The 19,584-nt window shown below is 33.2% G+C and overlaps 1 protein-coding gene across 1 annotated transcript in view; it reads left to right on the top strand.

Annotated features, from left to right (window-relative positions):
• The window catches only part of CETN3 (centrin 3), a 20,864-nt gene extending 1,280 nt beyond the window's left edge, over window positions 1-19,584 (top strand). The window contains exons 2-5 of the mRNA XM_030847521.3: window positions 676-811; window positions 2,402-2,516; window positions 8,673-8,864; window positions 14,227-19,584. Of these exons, the coding sequence (XP_030703381.1) occupies window positions 676-811; window positions 2,402-2,516; window positions 8,673-8,864; window positions 14,227-14,270 (487 nt within the window). The 3' untranslated portion in view covers window positions 14,271-19,584. The remainder of the gene's footprint in view (window positions 1-675; window positions 812-2,401; window positions 2,517-8,672; window positions 8,865-14,226) is intronic.

Below are 19,584 nucleotides of genomic sequence, written 5' to 3'. Positions count from 1 at the left end.
TACTTTTTTTGGTGTTTAGTATTCATGGTATGCTTAGGTTCATTATTTTGGCTGATTTGTTAATATTAATGGGAGAAATTACAAAGAAGTGCCAAACTGTTAAAAATGTGTAATCTAAAACCATTTTTAACCCAGAATGCCAAAATAGTAAGTTAATTGATGAATTAGATGTTTTTTACAATGATTTTGATAATTATAAGCACTATAAAAGTAAACCTAATCTATAGTGATCATCAGTTGTGAATTGAATTCTTTTTTTTTTTAACAGTCTATATTGTAGAATGATGGGAATATGGTTGCTTTGTTTTTTGTTGGGGTTTCTGGCATAAAACTAGTGTTTCTTATTCACAGTTCTTGTTTCTTCCACAGTAATATTAGTGGGAATAAATACAAAGCTAGGAAGAGGGAAAGCTAGGTCCTCATTTCTTTTAATAACCTGTAACACTTTTCAGTTTAGGAAGTACACATTTATAGCAGCCTAGACTATAAAATGAGTAGGGCTTTGACTCACGTAGGGAAAATTTCTTTATATTTTTACAAAATACTTCCTTTTTCGAAATCTAGAAAATTATTCATTGGCTAATTTTTATTGCATTTTTGGTATTTTATTATTTAGAAGCCTAGGAGAATAGGATTAAAGTGGACTAAATAGACTTTTTTCTTATCATTTCATAGAAATGAGCTTGTAGTAGACAAAACAAAGAGGAAAAAAAGAAGAGAACTCTCTGAAGAACAGAAACAAGAAATTAAAGATGCTTTTGAACTTTTTGACACAGACAAAGATGAAGCAATAGATTATCATGAATTAAAGGTAATATACTTAAAATATATCTTTTTCTGTTAAAATGATTTGCATTTTTGACAGTTGATTAAAAATATATTTTTAAATGTTTTAATTAAACTGGTTTTGGAAATATGAAACCATTTTAAACATTTACCGTTAAGTGCTATAATAAAATTGAATAGTACTCAAAACATATCTTTTTAGAAACTCCTTTTCACATGGTAAAATGAATAATATTTTAACTGTAAAAATATATTCCTATGGAGGGGCTTATTTTCTACTCACATACTTAAAAAATTTGAAACTATAGGTTTTAAACAGTTCTAACTATATTCCTCTTCCCACTGTGTTTTGTTTTGTTTTGTTTTGGTTTTGATTTTTCAGATTGAGGGAATGTTATTTGTTTTTTAATTTGAACATGTTATTAACAGTCTCAACCTATTTTCTCTGGTGCAAACAACATAAGTGATGTCTGATGTTGACACAATGCTAATGGGGGAAAAATGTCAATTTTAGGTTTTAGAATTATTTATAAAGAACCAAGGGGAAATTGGTGTTGAAGGTAGTTTGGGTCTTAAACTCAGCACAATGCGAAAGATAGTATTTTTGTATCTCTTTAGCTCACTTTTCCCCTGTTTCTTTTAGTTACCCAGCTTCAATCCATTCTTCCTTTGTAATGTCTCTTCCATTTGTTGCTATTCTTATTATCTTGGTTTGGGATCTTATTTTATATCTGGGACTTCCTAAATGGTTTCTCCATTTCCTGTACACTATCATTAGATTCGTCTTTCTAAAATTCTTTCATCATATTATTCATTGCTCATAAACCCTTAATGGCTCCTCATTGTACACTGGATAAAGTTCAGATTTTTTTCATTTGTATTGAATGCCCTCCACACTTTTACTACCACCTACTTTTCTCATTTGCTAGCTGCTTTCTTCCGCCTGATCTTTTCCCATTCAGGTAAGGTAAACTGCTTTGTTCATTGCATTTAAGACTATTTTTTATTTCTGTGTGTGTTTTAATACTAGTCATTCTTTTCTAAATGCCCTTCTACTCTACTTCATCCATATACGATTCAAGGAACAACTTGAATCTCTCCAAATAAGACTTCTTTAACCAGTAACATCTCTCCTTCCTGTTACTAGTAACTAGATCTCTTCTTTCTCTAAGGTCAGGTTCTTAGACCACCTACTTGATAACTAATCATGTTGAGTTTGATGAAAATTCTTATTTTAATTTTTTTAATCTCTTCTGTGATGTAACTTTTTAATATTTATGGTGTGCCTTTTTTTGGATTTGTTAATCCTTTGAGAAAAAATAACTTATTAAAATTATCTGTGCACTGAAGTCAGTACATTGTAGAATGTATTCTATAAACACTCACTGATTAGTTTGTCATTAAAAAAAGGATATATAAATGAAAAAAATTGCTATTTAATTTCAGTAATGAAGAAGAACTATCACTGTTACTTTAGAGACATAAAACATGCAAAAGAGTGTGTGCTTTATTGATGTGTTGTCGTCTTTTAAGTAGTAAAAACTTATTTAAGAACTGGAATTCACTTCTTTTGTAAAAAATGTTTATAATTTGCTTTTCCCTTTTAATCCAAAAGGTGGCAATGAGAGCCTTGGGGTTTGATGTAAAAAAAGCTGATGTACTGAAGATTCTTAAAGATTATGACAGAGAAGCCACAGGGAAAATCACCTTTGAAGATTTTAATGAAGTTGGTGTGTATTTTACAATATTGTAAAGACTATTTTACAATAGTCTTTGTAATCAGTAGTTTATTAGGAAATTATCTGGTTACTATCAATATTTTTAGAAGTCTCTGGGTTATGGAATTTTGCTATTGAACATTGCTGTGTAATGTGGATCTTATTTTGGGGTTTTTTTGGTACTCTTTTTTTTTGCTAATTTTCAAAGAAAAAAATAAGATTTATAGCTTCACTGTAAATGGGATTTATCTTTTTGTCTTTTGTTCTGAAGATTTTAACCAAGGAACTATTGTGTAGCTTCTCCTGGGAAGATGTCTTTCCATGTAATATGTACCTATATTATGTGATAAAACTAAAAGAGTGATCAAAAAATTATTTCTCACAGTAAAAGATAAAATTTGGTATATTTTTGTTTGGAAAATATTTCCCAGCACCATCCTAGTATGTGATTTTTGTTGGCAAAGTGGAAGGAGAGGAAATTGGTAGCAGTTGGTATCTTTAGCTGTATATGAAGTGCATGCCTTCAGGTTGACAAAGCTTATGAGGGGCTACCTACTCTGGATGACCTTGATCTCAGTGAATAAAGTCATCTCTTTAAAGTTGCTGGTGGGGAGAAGATTGTAGTAAGGGAGGCAGTTGGCAGACTGGGAGCAGGAGAAAACATTTTAGAACAAGCCACTGGGTTATAATATCAGCATATTATTTAGTTATTTTTAGATATTTAAAAAATCTAGGAAAATTCATTTACACACAGACATACAAACCCTTTATTTTAAATATTCAACAAGGGGCTTCCCTGGTGGCGCAGTGGTTGAGAGTCTGCCTGCCAATGCGGGGGACATGGGTTCGTGCCCCGGTCCGGGAGGATCCCGCATGCCGTGGAGCGGCTGGGCCTGTGAGCCATGGCCGCTGGGCCTGCGCGTCTGGAGCCTGTGTTCTGCAACGTGAGAGGCCACAACAGTGAGAGGCCCGCGTACAGAAATAAATAAATAAATAAATAAATATTCAACAAGAAGTAATATGAGAAACAAAAAGAAATGGCAGTTAGTATGTGTGGAAAAATAGATTCATATCATTAGTAAGTTCTTTTAAATCTGAAAATTCAAACCAAAAGGAAGGAAAAAAGAAATTAAAGAACAAATAAATCTAAAAGACAAAAAAAAGCACTGCACAGAAGATCCCCAATTTATAAACTAATAGATGACTATTTAGAGAGGCAGCTTGTCCCTTTGGAGAGGATATTCTTTTTCTTTTTCTCTAGTTCATAGAATTATTTACTTGAGAAGAGGTAGAGAGCCATCTTTATTTTCCCAGTATTGAAGCTTTCTGGGGTTTATGATCTTAGTTCAAGTTTCAACTTAGATTGTTTACAGAAACAAGGATCAGCATACAGTAGAAATGATACTACTAGGAAAGAGCTATAATTCAGGTACATTTGGTACAGTGTAGTGGTTTAGCATGGACATTTTGGAACCAGGTTGCCTGGGTTTAGATCTTGGTTTTGCCACTTACCAGCTGTGTAACTTGGTCATTTTACTTCTCTGTGCCTCATTTTCAGCTATAAAATGGGGATAGTTGTATTATCTCATAGTGTTCTTAGGAGGAATAACTAAGCTAAAACTATGTAAAGTATTTAGAAAAGGGCCTAGTATGTAGTAAGTTCTATTAAGTGTTTGTTGGTATTATTATTTCAAAAATTAGTCTTTGTTTCAATGGCTGGAAAATATATATATCACTGGAACATAAAAATATTCTGCTCCATGTATTTATATTTTTCTCATTACCCTTTTCCTGTAGTTGTAGGTTATTTTAAGCACTATTTGCCTCTAGTAATTTTACAAAACACATTATTTCATCTTAGGTGAATATAGTTTTAAAATTTTGATTTTATTAGCAGTTGAAGCCAGAGTCCCATGTAATCTCTACCTTTCCTGACCCTGCATCTCTTCTATGTTATTAACAGAACAGAAATACTGGGTTCCTTCTAGAATAAATGGTCATGAGTAAACTTCAGCCTGACTTTCAAAGATCAACCATTTGGTAGGCTTAGTACATACTTTAACTATCCTAAGGTTACCTATTGAGAATATCAACTGTCAAATAAAATTTTATTACTATTTGGGAATCAAATAATCAAAAACTATTACTTTCCCCATTTTTTAAATCATTTTAAAATAGTAACTGGCCACAGATGAATATATGTTTTATAGTTTGGGACAAATAACTCTAAATCAGAATATTTGAATCTTACTTTTTATCTACTATCTATTACTGTTTAAGGATATTGTTCCACAGATATTTACAGGTATTTCTAGATAAAGTTTGGCACTTCATATTCTTTCCAATGCTAGAAAAAAGTATTAAAATATACTTAATGTAAGTTTAGAATTTAGACAGCCTGAGGCTTGTGAGTTACAGGTGTTTTAGGAATTGCTGCTTTAAAGTAAGACCAAGATAAGTCAGCTATTTGTACTCATCTATTTTTGGCATGTACTATTTATTATTTTATTGCCTATTTAGAATAGAATATTATATTGTTTTTTGTTTTGCTTAGCAAACATTTGCTGAATTTTTTGGCATTCAGTACTGTGCTGGGGTGAGGGAGGGGAATTAATCACAAGTTACTAAGAGGTTCTTTCAAGGAGCTTACAATTTAAATGTGGGTGATAACAAGCTATGATGCTCTGTGGTGACTTATAATTTTGTATAGGGCAGTAGTGGCATACTGCAGCCCTTGGGCCAAATTCAGCTGTTGCCTGTATGCTGCCACATCCATTCTTTTTTTAAAAAAATTTAATTAATTAATTAATTAATTTATGGCTGCGTTGGGTCTTCGTTGCTGCGTGCGGTTTTTCTCTATGTGTGGCAAGCGGGAGCTACTCTTTGCAGTGGCTTCCCTTGTTGCAGAACATGGGCTCTAGGCATGCGGGCTTCAGTAGTTGTGGTGCATGAACTTAGTTGCTCCGCGGCATGTGGGATATTTCCCGGACCAGGGCTCGAACCTGTGTCCCCTGCATTGGCAGGTGGGTTCTTAACCACTGCCCCACCAGGGAAGTCCCTGCCACATCCATTCTTTTATGCTGCTTTTGTGTTACCATGACAGAGTGAGTGGTTGAGACAGAGACCTTATGCTCCCTCGCCCCCCCCCAAAAAAATAGCCTAAAATATTTACTGTCTGGTCTTTGGCAGGAAAGTTTGTCAATTCCTGATCTAGAGCAATTGAAGACTTTGCAGAGGGGATTTTTAATTTAGGCTTTGGGAACAGGAATAGGATTTCATCACAAGGGGAAAATTGTGGGAGGGGTATAGAAAGGCATTCTAAGCAGAGAAAACAGCAACAACAAGGAGTAATAACAGACATGTAGCACGTTCAGAAAACTTCAGTTAGTCTCCTGCTCTAGAGGATAGGGAAATAACTGGAAAGGTAGGACTGGGCCAGCTAGGTAAAGTCTTGCATAACACAGAGTTTGGACTTTAGTCAGCAAATGATCTATGTCAGTTTTTAAAGAAGAGGAGATAATATGTTTTAGAGAGGTAACTGTTGAGATTATTAAAGATGTGTTGGAGGGAAGAGATTGCAGGCAGAAGATACAGTTGGCCCTCCCTATCCCTGGGTTCTGCTTCTGTGGATTGAAAATATTAGGAAAAAAAAAATTCCAGAAAGTTCCAAGGAGCTAAACTTGAATTTGCTGAGTGCCTGGCAATTATTTACATAGCATTTACATCATATTTACAACTATTTACATAGCATTTACATTATATTAGGTATTATAAGTAATCTAGAGATGATTTGAAGTATACAGGAGGATGTACATAGATTATATGCAAATGCTATCCGTCCCAGATTTTGGTATCTGAGGGGAGTCCTGGAACCAATCCCCCATGGATACCATGGAAACTGAGGGATAACTGTAATAGACTTTTTATGCTGAGGGTAGTGAGAATAAAAAGAAAAGGGGTACATTCAAGAGTAAAAAAGGTGGTAACCTCAGTACTCTAGGATATAAGTAACTGGGTTTAAAGTTTTAATGTGATGTTTTTGAATTTGCTTTATTAAGTGATTGTTATAATGTATAAGGGCTATCTATTTTGAGTAAGTACATTTTTGAGAGCATAATTAAATCATTTGAAAATTGAGTTACATGGACAGAAATTTGTGAAATAGATTGAACCCATCTTTACTGCTTGTATGTCAGTCGATTTGTTTTCATTGAAAAATAAATGTATTTCTTATAATTCTACTTTGTAGAATAAGAATAGAAGAGTAAGGCATGGAGGATAGTCACCATAAAGTTACAATGTTTTAGCTGTCCAGAATGATGGGTATTTATAGTTCCAAAGAAAAGTTGCATTCTAAGGCAAAGTATTGATAAAAGATTATATAGACACATAAGTCTGAAGTAACTAACACAATTAAAGCACCAGTGGGATAGGAATTTATACATCTTGGAGCCCCATCTGTTCCCCAGATCACCCTGTTGCTTCTTTAAATACATTAATATTTTCAGCAAGCTGCTTTTTTGGTTCACCTGTCATGTAAATTATTTAATTGGTGAAGAAAATTTCTTAACAGTTTTTTTTCCTTGTCCTGCTTTTTTGTTGGGACTAAATTCAAAATAAGTTGAGTATGAGCCATAGAGTTAAGTGTGGTATTTTATTTTGGTGTTATGGCTGTATATATGCCAACTCCTTTTTAACTGAATATTTATGAGCTTTGATGATTTGCATACTTATAGTAATATACTTCAATTAGTTACTTGGAAGACTTTTTGTATAAAATTAATGGATAAAAGAAAACTATTGAATATATGTGCAGATGATTTAACATTAGCTTGAATAGCTGCTTATTCTAAAGCTTATTCAACCAAATATGATGAAAACAGCAGCAAAACAACTATTTGTGGGGGTCTTGAATTGTATTTTTCTTTTGGGTACATTAAATATTCCAGTATTTTCCATCTATAAGCATTTGCAAATTTTTAGTGATTCTGTAAACGTCAACAGGACTGAGTTATTTTTATGTTTTTGCCGTACACGGGCCTCTCACTGTTGTGGCCTCCCCTGTTGCGGAGCACAGGCTCCGGATGCGCAGGCTCAGTGGCCATGGCTCACGGGCCCAGCCGCTCTGCGGCATGTGAGATCTTGCCGGACTGGGGCACGAACCTGTGTCCTCTGCATCGGCAGGCGGACTCTCAACCACTGCGCAACCAGGGAAGCCCAGGACTGAGTTATTTTTAATGGGACAGTGAAGGTCATAAATACGTCTTGTTGTAGTGGTAGACTAGCATGTAGAATTACTTCAGAGATATTTCCTTTGATATTTTCAGAATTTTATCTAGTAACTTAAAGAATTTTATACCACAGATTTAAAAATTTCTGTTATTATGGCTATTGATTAAAGACTGTGGCTATATTGAAAGTATTAAGTTGACTCTATTATTATATATTATTACATTTAGTATTTTAAAATAATTATTACTATTGAGGCTTGAATTTACTCACATTTAATTTTAATTAAGCTGTCTGATAGTTATTATCTTGATGAACAAAATGGATTTGACTTTAGAGAGATCTCCTTTTCAGACCTTTTTTTTTTCTTACTACAGTCAGATTCAATCCTTTTAATAACTACTTTTGAGAAACCAAGAGGTTCTTTTAAATCATGAGGATATGAATGGAATTTTCATCTACTGTCTGAGATTGTGGTTGTATTAAATTTGAAGAACAATCAGTATTACTATTAAGTTTAGCCAGCAAACAATTTTTATCTAGTTGGTTTTAATTGTTTTGTTGGTATATCATCTCTACAACTAGGTTACTCCTAGACTTGTGTGCTTGATGTCAGTGGAGCCTAGTACAATTCTTGATAATAGTAAACCTTAAATAAATATGGTATAAATGTAGTTTTCAAAATTTTGCTTATGTGTGATATAGTTATACTTATAATAGGATAAATTGTTGATAATGTAAAGGTTAAATTCTAAAATATGGATTTGGTTTTTCTAATTTTCTGTTTATCTCTTTGGGCTTTTGGACTTTGGCATTTTTATTGTCAAACTAAATGTTGACAGATTCATAGCTTTAATTCTCATCTAATAATTAGTTGATTTCACAAATGAATGCCTTTGAGACTATAAAGGTTTACTTTTCATATTTTTTTAACTATAGTGACAGACTGGATATTGGAAAGAGATCCACGTGAAGAAATATTGAAGGCATTTAAACTATTTGATGATGATGATTCAGGTAAAATAAGCCTGAGGAATTTGCGACGTGTTGCCAGAGAATTGGGTGAAAACATGAGTGATGAAGAACTTCGGGCTATGATAGAAGAATTTGATAAAGATGGTGATGGAGAAAGTAAGTTTTAAGTAAAACATATATTCCAAATATGCCTACTGTACACATATAGTAATTTTTTCTAAAACCAAATGATTTTCAAGACCCTTTGCAAACTATGTATTTAGTGTAAATGTTTTTCATCCTATAATGGGATTTTTGCATAAATATTTCACATACTCAGTTTAGAATGAAGCAGACCTTTAAAACCAACTGTACAGATTATAGTATGAGCTTCCACACTTCAAGAAACTGCTTTACTTTTCTTTGAGGTGAAATATCTCCAAAATTTCAGCCACTCAGTAAAGTCTCAGCCTTTAATGTCTTCTTCCTCAACCTACATGCACGTCTAAGTTCTGTTGAGTCTACCCTCCAAATATTTTTAATCTGTTTTATTTCTTTGTTTACTGCTACTGTCCTAATTCAGGCCCTAATTTCTTTGTAGGAATGTTATCATAGCTTTGTTCATTATTTCCTTGAATGCCTGCTGGGTACAGTGTTCTGTGTGCTGACTGGTGCTACCCAATCAAAGAGGCTGATGTTGTCCCTGCTCTCACTGACTTTACAGTCTCTTGTAGCTTCCTAATTGCCCTCTATGCCTGTAAGCCTCTTTTCTCTTCCTAATTTGTTCTAGCAGAATTCTTTTCCTAAAATGCAGGTTTGGTGATGTCATTTTCCTGTTCAAACACTTAGGATGATTCTTCAGTGCCTATGGAGTAAAGTCCAAAGTCTTCTATGATCTGTCATACCATAACTATCTAGTTTTATTTCCCACTGTATTCTTCTACTTTCTACTTTAACCCTCACCTCCCATATAGTATACACACTTTGACAAAATATACTCTGTCCTATCTTTTTATGCTGTGCCTTTCATCTCATGCTATTCTTTAATCCTAGAATGCTCTAATTGCCAATTGCTGTCTGCTAAAATGTTAGTCGTTCTCTCAGGTTCATTTTAAACTCCGTCTTTTTCTCAAAAGCCTCCCTCAGTGGTCTCTGTTTATAAATTATGAGATTTCCATTAAGAGCCCATAACATTTAGAGAAATAAACTATTTTGACCTTTTGTACACTGCCTTCTGTTAGTTATATACATGTGTGTCTCTCCAGTTATATTGTGAGCCATTGAAGAGCAGTTTGGAATCATATAGTGTGAAAGGCCTGAGGCTTTAAAATCATACAGACCTGGATTTGAATTGAATCTCTACCAGTTACTTAGTAGCTCTGTAATTTTGTGCAAGTTTTTAACATTGTCTGAGTCTCAGTTTCCCTATTTATAAAAATCAGAATGGTAATACCTTTCCGGATGGTTGTGAGTATTAAATGAAGATAATTGAAGGTGCCTAGCATTAAATGTAAGCTTGTTTTCCTTTTTCTTCTTCGTCTTTATATTCTCCTGCATTTTCTTGAACATGATGAGTACTCTGACGTTTGTTGACTTAAGCAGCGAGGAGTGTGCGTTACAGTAGATATATGTTGCTATAGTACCAACTATTCATTTTTACATAAAAAAAATATATATATATCTAAAACCTTGGAAATACTGGATGCTTCAATAAGGAAATAAGACAGTAGCAAATAGTTATCAGCTCAGATTGTCCATTAGAATTGCGCATTATTGTGCTTTCTCATTATATTTATGTGACTATTATTTAAGCATTATACAACTTTTCTATTTTTAGTACTAGCTCTTTGAAGGGTATCGATATAGTTAGTTATATTTTAAAACAGAGATGATTAAAACTTGAGAAAACTTAAAGGACTTCTTAAGCTGTAATTCTAATATTTGGATTTATAATCCGCTGTCTTCACAGTTAAAAAATGTTTGTGTCTTCCCTAGCTGTTGATTATTACCCTAAATTAGCTTTAAATGAGTTCCTTTATGTAAAGGTACTCTCTTCAGTGGTAGAGAGGATCTTGGTGTGTCTTTTTCATACTCCAGCTACTTAATATGTGTCAAACGACCAGAGTTATAAACAGTTTCTTTTTCCTGTACTAGGCTCATGCAAGTTAGGTTTTAGTTATTAGCTTCATTTGACATTAGAATGAAATACCAGTTAGTAACCTGTTCTTAAATTCAAACTTCATGTGAAACTTTTCTTAGAAAATGTGTCCGTTTCTTGCATACCTTGCTAGACTGCTCTACCTGCTGCTTTTGAATTTGAGTTCACACCTGTGCTCCATTGCTGGGAGATTTATTTTAGTACATCCTTAAAACATTTCTTTGGTCCTCACTGCTTGCATTATTCCACTTTAAGTCACTGTACAACTGTTGCTTGGGCATCTTACTGTCATTTATTCACATGACTAACAGGCAAATAACGCTTTTTTTTACTTTTTTCCAAGTGATTGATTACAAATAAAATAACAGGCAAATAACACTTTTTTTTCTTTTTTCCAAGTGATTGATTACAAATAAAATACACCTGACACATCTTTTATTGTTAAGACTTGTCTTTTTTGGGGGGGATAGGAGGGTGGTCTTATCATATTAAAGTAGTCTAATCCAGTAGTTTCCAATCTGAGATGTGGGTATCTAGGGGTGGAGGCCTTCTGAGGTATTGTGCAGGGTCTGGGAGTTCATGTATGCATCAAATATTGTCTGTAGACCATACGAATAATAGCATTGCACATGCATACATATACTGCTTTTTTCAGTTATATTTAAATGCTATTGTGATTGATTGCAGAGTTTATATAGCTATTTGACATTATCTACTTCTCAAACGAGATATACTAAGGATAGCTGTTATTGTGGCAAGTCCAGAAAATTATTATTGAAAGGCATTTTCATATTCAGAAACAATGAGAACTCCAACCCTAATCTATTTAGTGTGGCTTTGGGTTACTGCCTTAATTTATATTGGGTTTCTGTAGCTATCTAAAAATCTGCCCATTTTTGAAAAAGTAGGAAGTTAGATTTTATAATAATTTATTAATCTGATCACTTAATCTGTTTTTTTTTTTTTGGACTGTAGGCAGAATTTTTCTTAGATATAACTAACCTGCTTTCTTTGTATATGTTAAACTGGTAAAGATCGTAAACTTTGCTACCTTTTTTGGACTTCAGTAATTGTTCTGTTTTTACGAGTTTTTCACACTTCAGTATTTGAGAGCAATGAAAAATTTTTTTTTTATTGTATGTATAGAATAATAAACATGGTGAATGAGGAATTAAAGGAAAAGAAGACATAATACAAAATATAAATACAGCTGTGGTAATGATATAGAAAGAATCCCTCCCAAGATATATAAAATAAAATATAGTAAATCATTTTGGAAAAGTGGAAGCAACATTTAAAAAACCAAAGTGGACCATCTTCTAAATAATTATGATGAATGTTAACATTTGTTTAGTACTTTATATATGTTAGATTCTGTGCTTAGCATGTTACATTGTGGATTATGTCGCTTAATTTACATAATAGCTTTTGTGAAGTGAATACAATGTTATACCCATTTATGCATAGGATACATGCATATATATAGATGAGGAAACTAAAGCTCTGAGAGTTTAATAACCTGTCCAAGGTTATTACAAAGCTAATACATGGCAGAGCCAGACTTAAACTCATACCTCCATAATGACAATATGCTTTTAGCCATAACACTGTATTGCCTCTTGTGCTATAAAGTAAAATATTAATTAGGTTTCTATGTTTATGGAATTTTTAAAATTGCATACTATTATAGGAAACAGTGTGTTAGTAAAATATTCAACTGACACTTCAGATATTAAAATTTGTTTTTTCCCCTCAAAGCCAGATGGTCTCTAAGGTACTTAATTTCTCTAAAATTTTTTATTTTAATGGCATGTAATAAGATTTACCCTATGAAATGATTGATTTATGAAAATATTATTTAAAAAGGCAGTGTAGAAAAAAATGAAGTGTCATATTTTTGATTCAATATATATTTTATCAAATGCCTATTTTAAGGTAGGTATTGTGTTCCTTACATCAAGGAACTTCATATAAGTATGATTGATAGAGAAGGTTATAAAACCAAATGTATAAAGGCATCACAGATTCTCCTAATTGTCTGAAAGTCTCACTGACGATAAAGGACCTAGTTTAAATTCCTTAGCCACTTTCTTCCCTTCAGCTTTTAGGTTCACTTTTTTGGACTTAAGTATTTTGTTTTTAGGTATGAAATTATGGAATAGTTTAAAATACTTTTGAAATGCTACAGTGCTTTAAAGTGTTTACATATAAATAACATAAATATTGATTTGCTTTGTTTTAGAACTATATGAAGCTTAATTTGGAATTTGAGTATTGAGAGTTTACAAATTGAGGGAAAAAAGTTTTAGATCTTTAAGTAACAAAACATAAGTACTTTTCAGATTTTGAATATTTTAATCATGGCTTTATTATGCTATTAAAATAATGTGTAGTCAGATCATTCCAAGGCTGCTTTCCTTATGTTGTTTTTCTTAAAAATATACCCTTGTTTCCTGTTTTGGTCTAGATGCCTCACTCTAGATTTTTCTAAATCAGGGGTTCTTAAATGAAGGTACATATTGATGAAATTGTTTAAAATTTTTATATATTTTGATTTTCTTTTTTTTAACTAGGGAGAGAGAGGTCATAGCTTTCATAAGATACTGAAATGTATTCGTTTAACTGCAAAGGTTAAAGATCAGTACTACAATTTATAAAATCACTGAAAGTATTTTCAGTTTTGTATTACAGGTTTTGTATTCTGTTCTGTGTCTATCATAGTGTCTTGTAGGTGTTTCATATTGAATGCATGAATTCTTGGTTATTTATCAGCTCCTGGACAGCTCATTCCTCTTAACTCCTTATAGCTTATTTTTTGCAGTATTTTTTTCTTTAACTATGTTTCAATTAGTTTTTCTTTAAAATAGGCTTTTAAATATATAAAAGTTCCAAAAAACAATGATTTGACTTTTTTTCTAATTCTAATACATTTTTATCCTTCAGAATTCTAACTTACGTGTGTGATATATTTAAGCTTATTTATTAAGAAAGGGTTTGCTAAATGAACTAGTACAATAACGATTATCAAGAGAGTTTAACTATCTAAGAAATTTAAAATTTTAAGTTTTTAAAACTATTTTCTTGTGTATAAATATTATGATTATGATGGATTTTTTGTAATTTATATACTAGTATGTCTTTTTCCTAGCTAATACTATAGAATATTAATTTATATTATTATATTTTATGTATTTTTGTATTCATGAAGTTCAATTTAATTAACGTATTCAACCCCCTACCAAAGAAGTAAAAGCAAAAAGCTATGTTTTGGTTTATTAAGAATTTTGTATAATATAAAATTTAAAGTTACTTAGTAAAATAGTAATAGTGTTCTCTGAAAAAAATTTGTATTTCTGACTTACATTTTCTTTCTTACCACAGTAAATCAAGAGGAATTCATTGCTATTATGACTGGTGACATTTAAAGAATTACAAGGATAAACACTAAGAATGTTGCAGTTATCATCTTATATTCTATTTTTGTGCCTGAAGCCGTGTTTAAAACAAAAAACAACTTAGTTCTTTTTTCCAAAAGGACCAAAAATAAGGATCTTATGTATTCATATTTTACTACTGTTAAGTTTCTTTATATGAACAGTATTGTTAGTACTCTAATAGTTTAGCTTTGTATTTATAATATAGCTTTTATATATAAAGTTTAAAAAATTGAATCATGTGGTACACATTTTTTGAAGGTTTTTTATTTAGCATTAGTAGTCACTTTTGGTGCACATGTTTTTCAGACTTTCCTTAATAAAATGTTTATTTTTTAGTATTTCAAAATTTGGTAACTTTTCTGTTTATTTTGATTCCAAATGTCTGCTAACCCTCAAGAGTATCTTTCTTAAATCTTTTCTCTATACACGGTTGGTTTCAGAAACGAAAATTGAAATATAAATTGCAATAGAAGAGTACATTTTTCCATTACAAGTTTGACATTTGATGTTTCAGTACAAAATGATGACTCCGTATAGGCATAATTCCTTTTTCATGAGTCATGTCTTTCAGTTTGGAGGGAAACAGTATTGTGCATATAGACTCATTTATCCTCATGTATTCAATATTATGTTCTGTAACACTTTTGGTGTCTTAAGTTATGACAGTTAAATCTGGATATTTCTTTCTTAAACTAATTGAATATAGTTTGAATCATCTAACTTCTTGACAAAGTGAAAGATTTAAATTTTGGAATTTTGATCTGTTAAGATAATTATCACTCAATTAAACGTCACAGTGATGAAAATAGGAAACTGTAAGCCACAGAAATCATTTAAGGCTCTGTTTTAGCTGTATAAAGGAACGTTCTGTGATTCACCAGGTAACAGTGGAGACAGATTTTCCAGATATTGGTGGGTTCTTCTTCCTTGTAGAAGTGTATGTTAGGGGGAAACACGTGGTTAGGGGAGATAGGTCATAGTAATAATTTGAGGCACTTTAAATGTTGTGAGCCTCCTAGAATATTACAGAAAGAGTTATCCACTAGAAATTTAACAAAAAATCAGTAGAGAATAATGTAACAGTGGTGATATTTCAAATAGTTATCTAGAAAGCAAGTTAATTGTTCACCATATTAAAATTCAGTTTTGAATATGAAATCAGTGTTCACAGTAATACCAATATCCAGGGCAACAAATAGACTGTGAAATTTAAAAAATTGTATCACGTTTACTGATGAATTTGCCTTCTATATCTCAATCACAAAATATGTTGATTTCCAGGAAATTGAAGAATAAAGAAAATGAAGAATAAAACACAAACATGTATCTAGGCTTGCTAGTCTTCTACCACTTTATTGGAATAAGTAACCTAAGCTACTTTTTTGTCACTTACAGAGATAACTTCTTTATTCTTAATATAAATGGTTACTCCTTGGGATGCCAGCATTTTGTTTCTTCTTACTGTGGGTTGAGGGAAGAGTGCTCACTTCAGTTCTTTATGTTTGTGAAAGCTTTCTCCTACAGAAGGGTATGAATTATTTTCAAGTTTTTTCCAGTGTTAATAACCGTAGAGTCAGAGGCTTATAAAATTGGCTAGTAGAGGTGGCAATAAGAAGAAAGGAGTGAATTTGCTTTAAACAAGAAGGAAGTGGAGGTGGGTATTAGTCATTTACTATTATAGTTATATTTATTATACAATGGCATTTCATGATGTAAGAAAATAACTTTCTTGCTAAACTTACCTACTGCATCTGCTGTTCTGGTATCCTGGTAAGCTTTGATAGTTTGGGATTTGTCAGCTAAGATCTCTTCTTATATGTAAACCATCAAAGCCTACTTTAAGTTATGTGCCTCTTAACAGCTCCTAGATTAGGGTCTGGCGGTAGGTAGTTGGGGTGGGGAGGAAATCAAAAACATATTTGTTATGCAGTTAATATGTGGTGTGGGTACTGCACTAGGCTCATTTAATCGTTCGCTGCAGGAAATTCATACAGCACTTCTAATGGAAGACTTTCAAATTTAGTTGATGCGCCAGTGTTAATGGTCTTGCATTAGCAAACACCATGATGAGTTAGATGATCCAGTTGAGTTGCTAATTTCCTCAACTCCCTAAACTATTCTGTCTGATGCTAATCTCTGGATGTAAATTCTCTTGGGAATTGCTAGTGATGTGTTCTACACTAAAGATAATTTCTAATGTTCTGAAGACCAATGTGAAGAAGGCAAAAGAGTTTCAAAAAATCACTTAAAATATGAAGTTAAACAAATTACATAAGTAATATATAAAGTAAAAGTGAAAATTCTTTTTTTTTTAACTGCCAGCTCCACTCCCATTCCTCTGAATAGTATCAGTTTCAGTTAGACCTCAGACATCAAGAGGAGCACAACTGGATATTTTCACAGAGTGTAATATAGGGAATAGGTTAAATTGGTGCTGAAGAACAAAAAAAAGAAAAAAAAATCAGGAAAGGAACACTGGGATAGCTGAGGGTAAAAGTTGTAGTTACTGGAAACTAGAAGCTGGGAGGAGAGGTCCTATGGAGCAGAGACTCGGAGATGGTTGAGGAAGGGGGCACTGGTAGGTGGTGCTAATGTTGATGGGGAATGATGAGGCTGGTTTGGGGAATCTTGAGAAAAAGCTGGAGGATGGAACCAAGTGCTGCTCCTGGAAGGAAGAACTGTTGCCCTGGGGATGCTGACGGGAACTCCAGGCAAACTGGAAACAGCAAAAGAGTCTTTTCCCCTCCTGCCTTCCTGTTTTATTCTTCTAGTCCTCTTTTTAGTGGAGCTTAAAAAAATTCAGCTGGCAAAGGGGACATGTAGTTTACACAGTTCCAACCCTACTGTTACACATTTGAATACAGAATAGTGGTTTGGAGCTGTGGGGAAAAAAGTTTAATGACCAACACAATTGACCATATATTTTATGATCTAAACCGGGTTACCTGAGAGTGAAGGAGCTTAGGGGAGACTATTATAAATCTTGGCACAACAGGTGTAATTCAGAACTAGCCTGGGCAGACTAGGACATAACTGTCACCTGATCTCTAGGAATAGTAACCATTGTTATTTTAGAGATTCATTCAACCTGTTTCCTTTGTATTTACATGAAATTATAGAAGTAGTTTCTTCCACATGAATATTCTATCCATTCTGCAGCTAAGTTTTATAAAGGAAATGTCTTTAAAAATTTAGTAACTTGGGCTTCCCTGGTGGCGCAGTGGTTGAGAGTCTGCCTGCCGATGCAGGGGACACGGGTTCGTGCCCCGGTCCGGGAAGATCCCACATGCCGCGGAGCGGCTGGGCCCATGAGCCATGGCCCCTGAGCCTGCGCGTCCGGAGCCTGTGCTCCGCAATGGGAGAGGCCACAACAGTGAGAGGCCCACATACCGTAAAAAAAAAAAAAATTTAGTGACTTAAGTGCTGCTGTGTTACAGGCACACATAGGTATTTACATACATTATATATTTTAATCTCGGTAACCTGAGGTAGATACTGTTGGGTTGTCTTTATTTTACACACAAGAAAACCAAAGCTTAGGCTTAAGTAACTTGTTCAAGGTAATAGGCATTGGAATTGGAATTGGAATATGATCCTGTCTTCTGACTCCATGGCCCACTCATAGCCACTAGATTGTATTATCTCCTTACAGTGACTTTTATAAACTATCTCAAGGTGTAAAGGATCAGACTTTTAAAACTACAAAACTAAGAGATAGAATCTGGAATTCAGAGGCTCAGCAGCAAAAGCATTAAACATTTATGCATAATCTAGCATGGCATTTGTTGTATTATCTATTATTCCATGTGAGTTAACATTTGGTGCCAGTCCTCTGGAAGCTAATAAGCTTAGATAGAATGTTTTTAAAATCATGGAGTCAACACATTGAAAAAGTAGATGTTTGGGGAAAAAAAATACAATATTAAGCAAATGCTTATTGATAAAGTGCATATTATTGAGTAGTCATAAAATATTTTCATTTTGAGGAAACATTTTTTCCACTTACCCTTTGTGAAGAAGATTTTATTTTAGGGGCTGTTTGAATGAAGAAAGAACTCTTTAAATTCTTGGTAGGAAATGGAAGGAACCTGGAGCTTAGGAGTATGTTTGGTAAAAGGGTGTGTGGGAAGATCTTTGAGGCACCTAGCTGGAGAGGAGGAAGGTTTATGGACCTGATAGTCTAAAGCAAAACTCTTGTCGGTCTCAGTGGTCAGAGAAGAGGGTCAGTAAAGGTTATTTTAATGGTAGAATGATGACTTGTTTAGGATTTGTGTTGCAAAGAGAAATTCTTGGGATGAAATGAGGCAGTCATCTGGATGGCAGCTTAGTTGGGTCTTGGAGATCTTGATTAAACAGCCTAGGCTTACCCATTCAATTGAGATAGGTAATTTGCCTACATATCCTGATTCTGTGTTAAGTCATATGTCATTCTACAGTTACAGCATTCATTGAAAGCTTCATCTAAGACTCTACAAAAGATTGCCAAATACAGTCTAAAACTAGTGAAATCAAGTCTTTTTTTTTTCTGAGATAATATATTTATGTTAGAGTTACCTTTGTGAGTTGTACTGTAAATATTGAGTATAATTATAATAGTATTATCTAATTGTCTACAAAAATCCAAATTGTCTTTTTCTTTAGAACTTGGGAAAGCTGTATGTCTTGTGCTGTTCTGAGGATACGTAAAATATTTTTTCATTATATGATAATTTTGGGAAGATTACTGACATTTTATAGAATCAAAGATCAGCATTGTTACTTCCATTTTTTACTTAATTAAAAATATTTTAAAATGGGTTTTCTTTATTCCATAATAAAAGAAATCAGGGATACTTAATAGACTTCTGGGGTCCAATATTTCTAATTTTAATATGATTGTAACATTTGTCCAACATACCACTGTGTTCTCTGAAAAGAGCAATTATTTTCTCCGTGTGGCATCATCATAGACTGTCTATCCCCAAGGTCTTCCAAAAGGTCTGTGTAAGCCTGACAGCTAGGAAACGTGTACTGTTGTAGAACATAAATTCTGGTGACTCATTGATACAAGCCTACTCCTGATGGTTGTCTCTTTAGAGTAAATAGCATTCAGCATACATTGGCTAAATGCTAAATGGTTAAAATATTTCCAAATCATATTTCGTATCATGGATGACCTCCTTAAATTTAGCAGCAGATTAATGATTTGTGTTTGGCTTACTGAGGAGCAGCCTTTCCTTAGAAAACATGCATTTTGCTTGTGTTGAAAATTCAGGCATTTAAAGTCCTTGCCAAGCTGGTAAACTTAACCATACTTTAAGCA

Source organism: Globicephala melas, chromosome 3 (genome assembly GCF_963455315.2).
Source record: "Globicephala melas chromosome 3, mGloMel1.2, whole genome shotgun sequence".
NCBI lineage: Eukaryota > Metazoa > Chordata > Mammalia > Artiodactyla > Delphinidae > Globicephala > Globicephala melas.
Note: the sequence above shows the minus strand (reverse complement) of the source record. Positions and strands in the feature narration are given on the sequence as shown.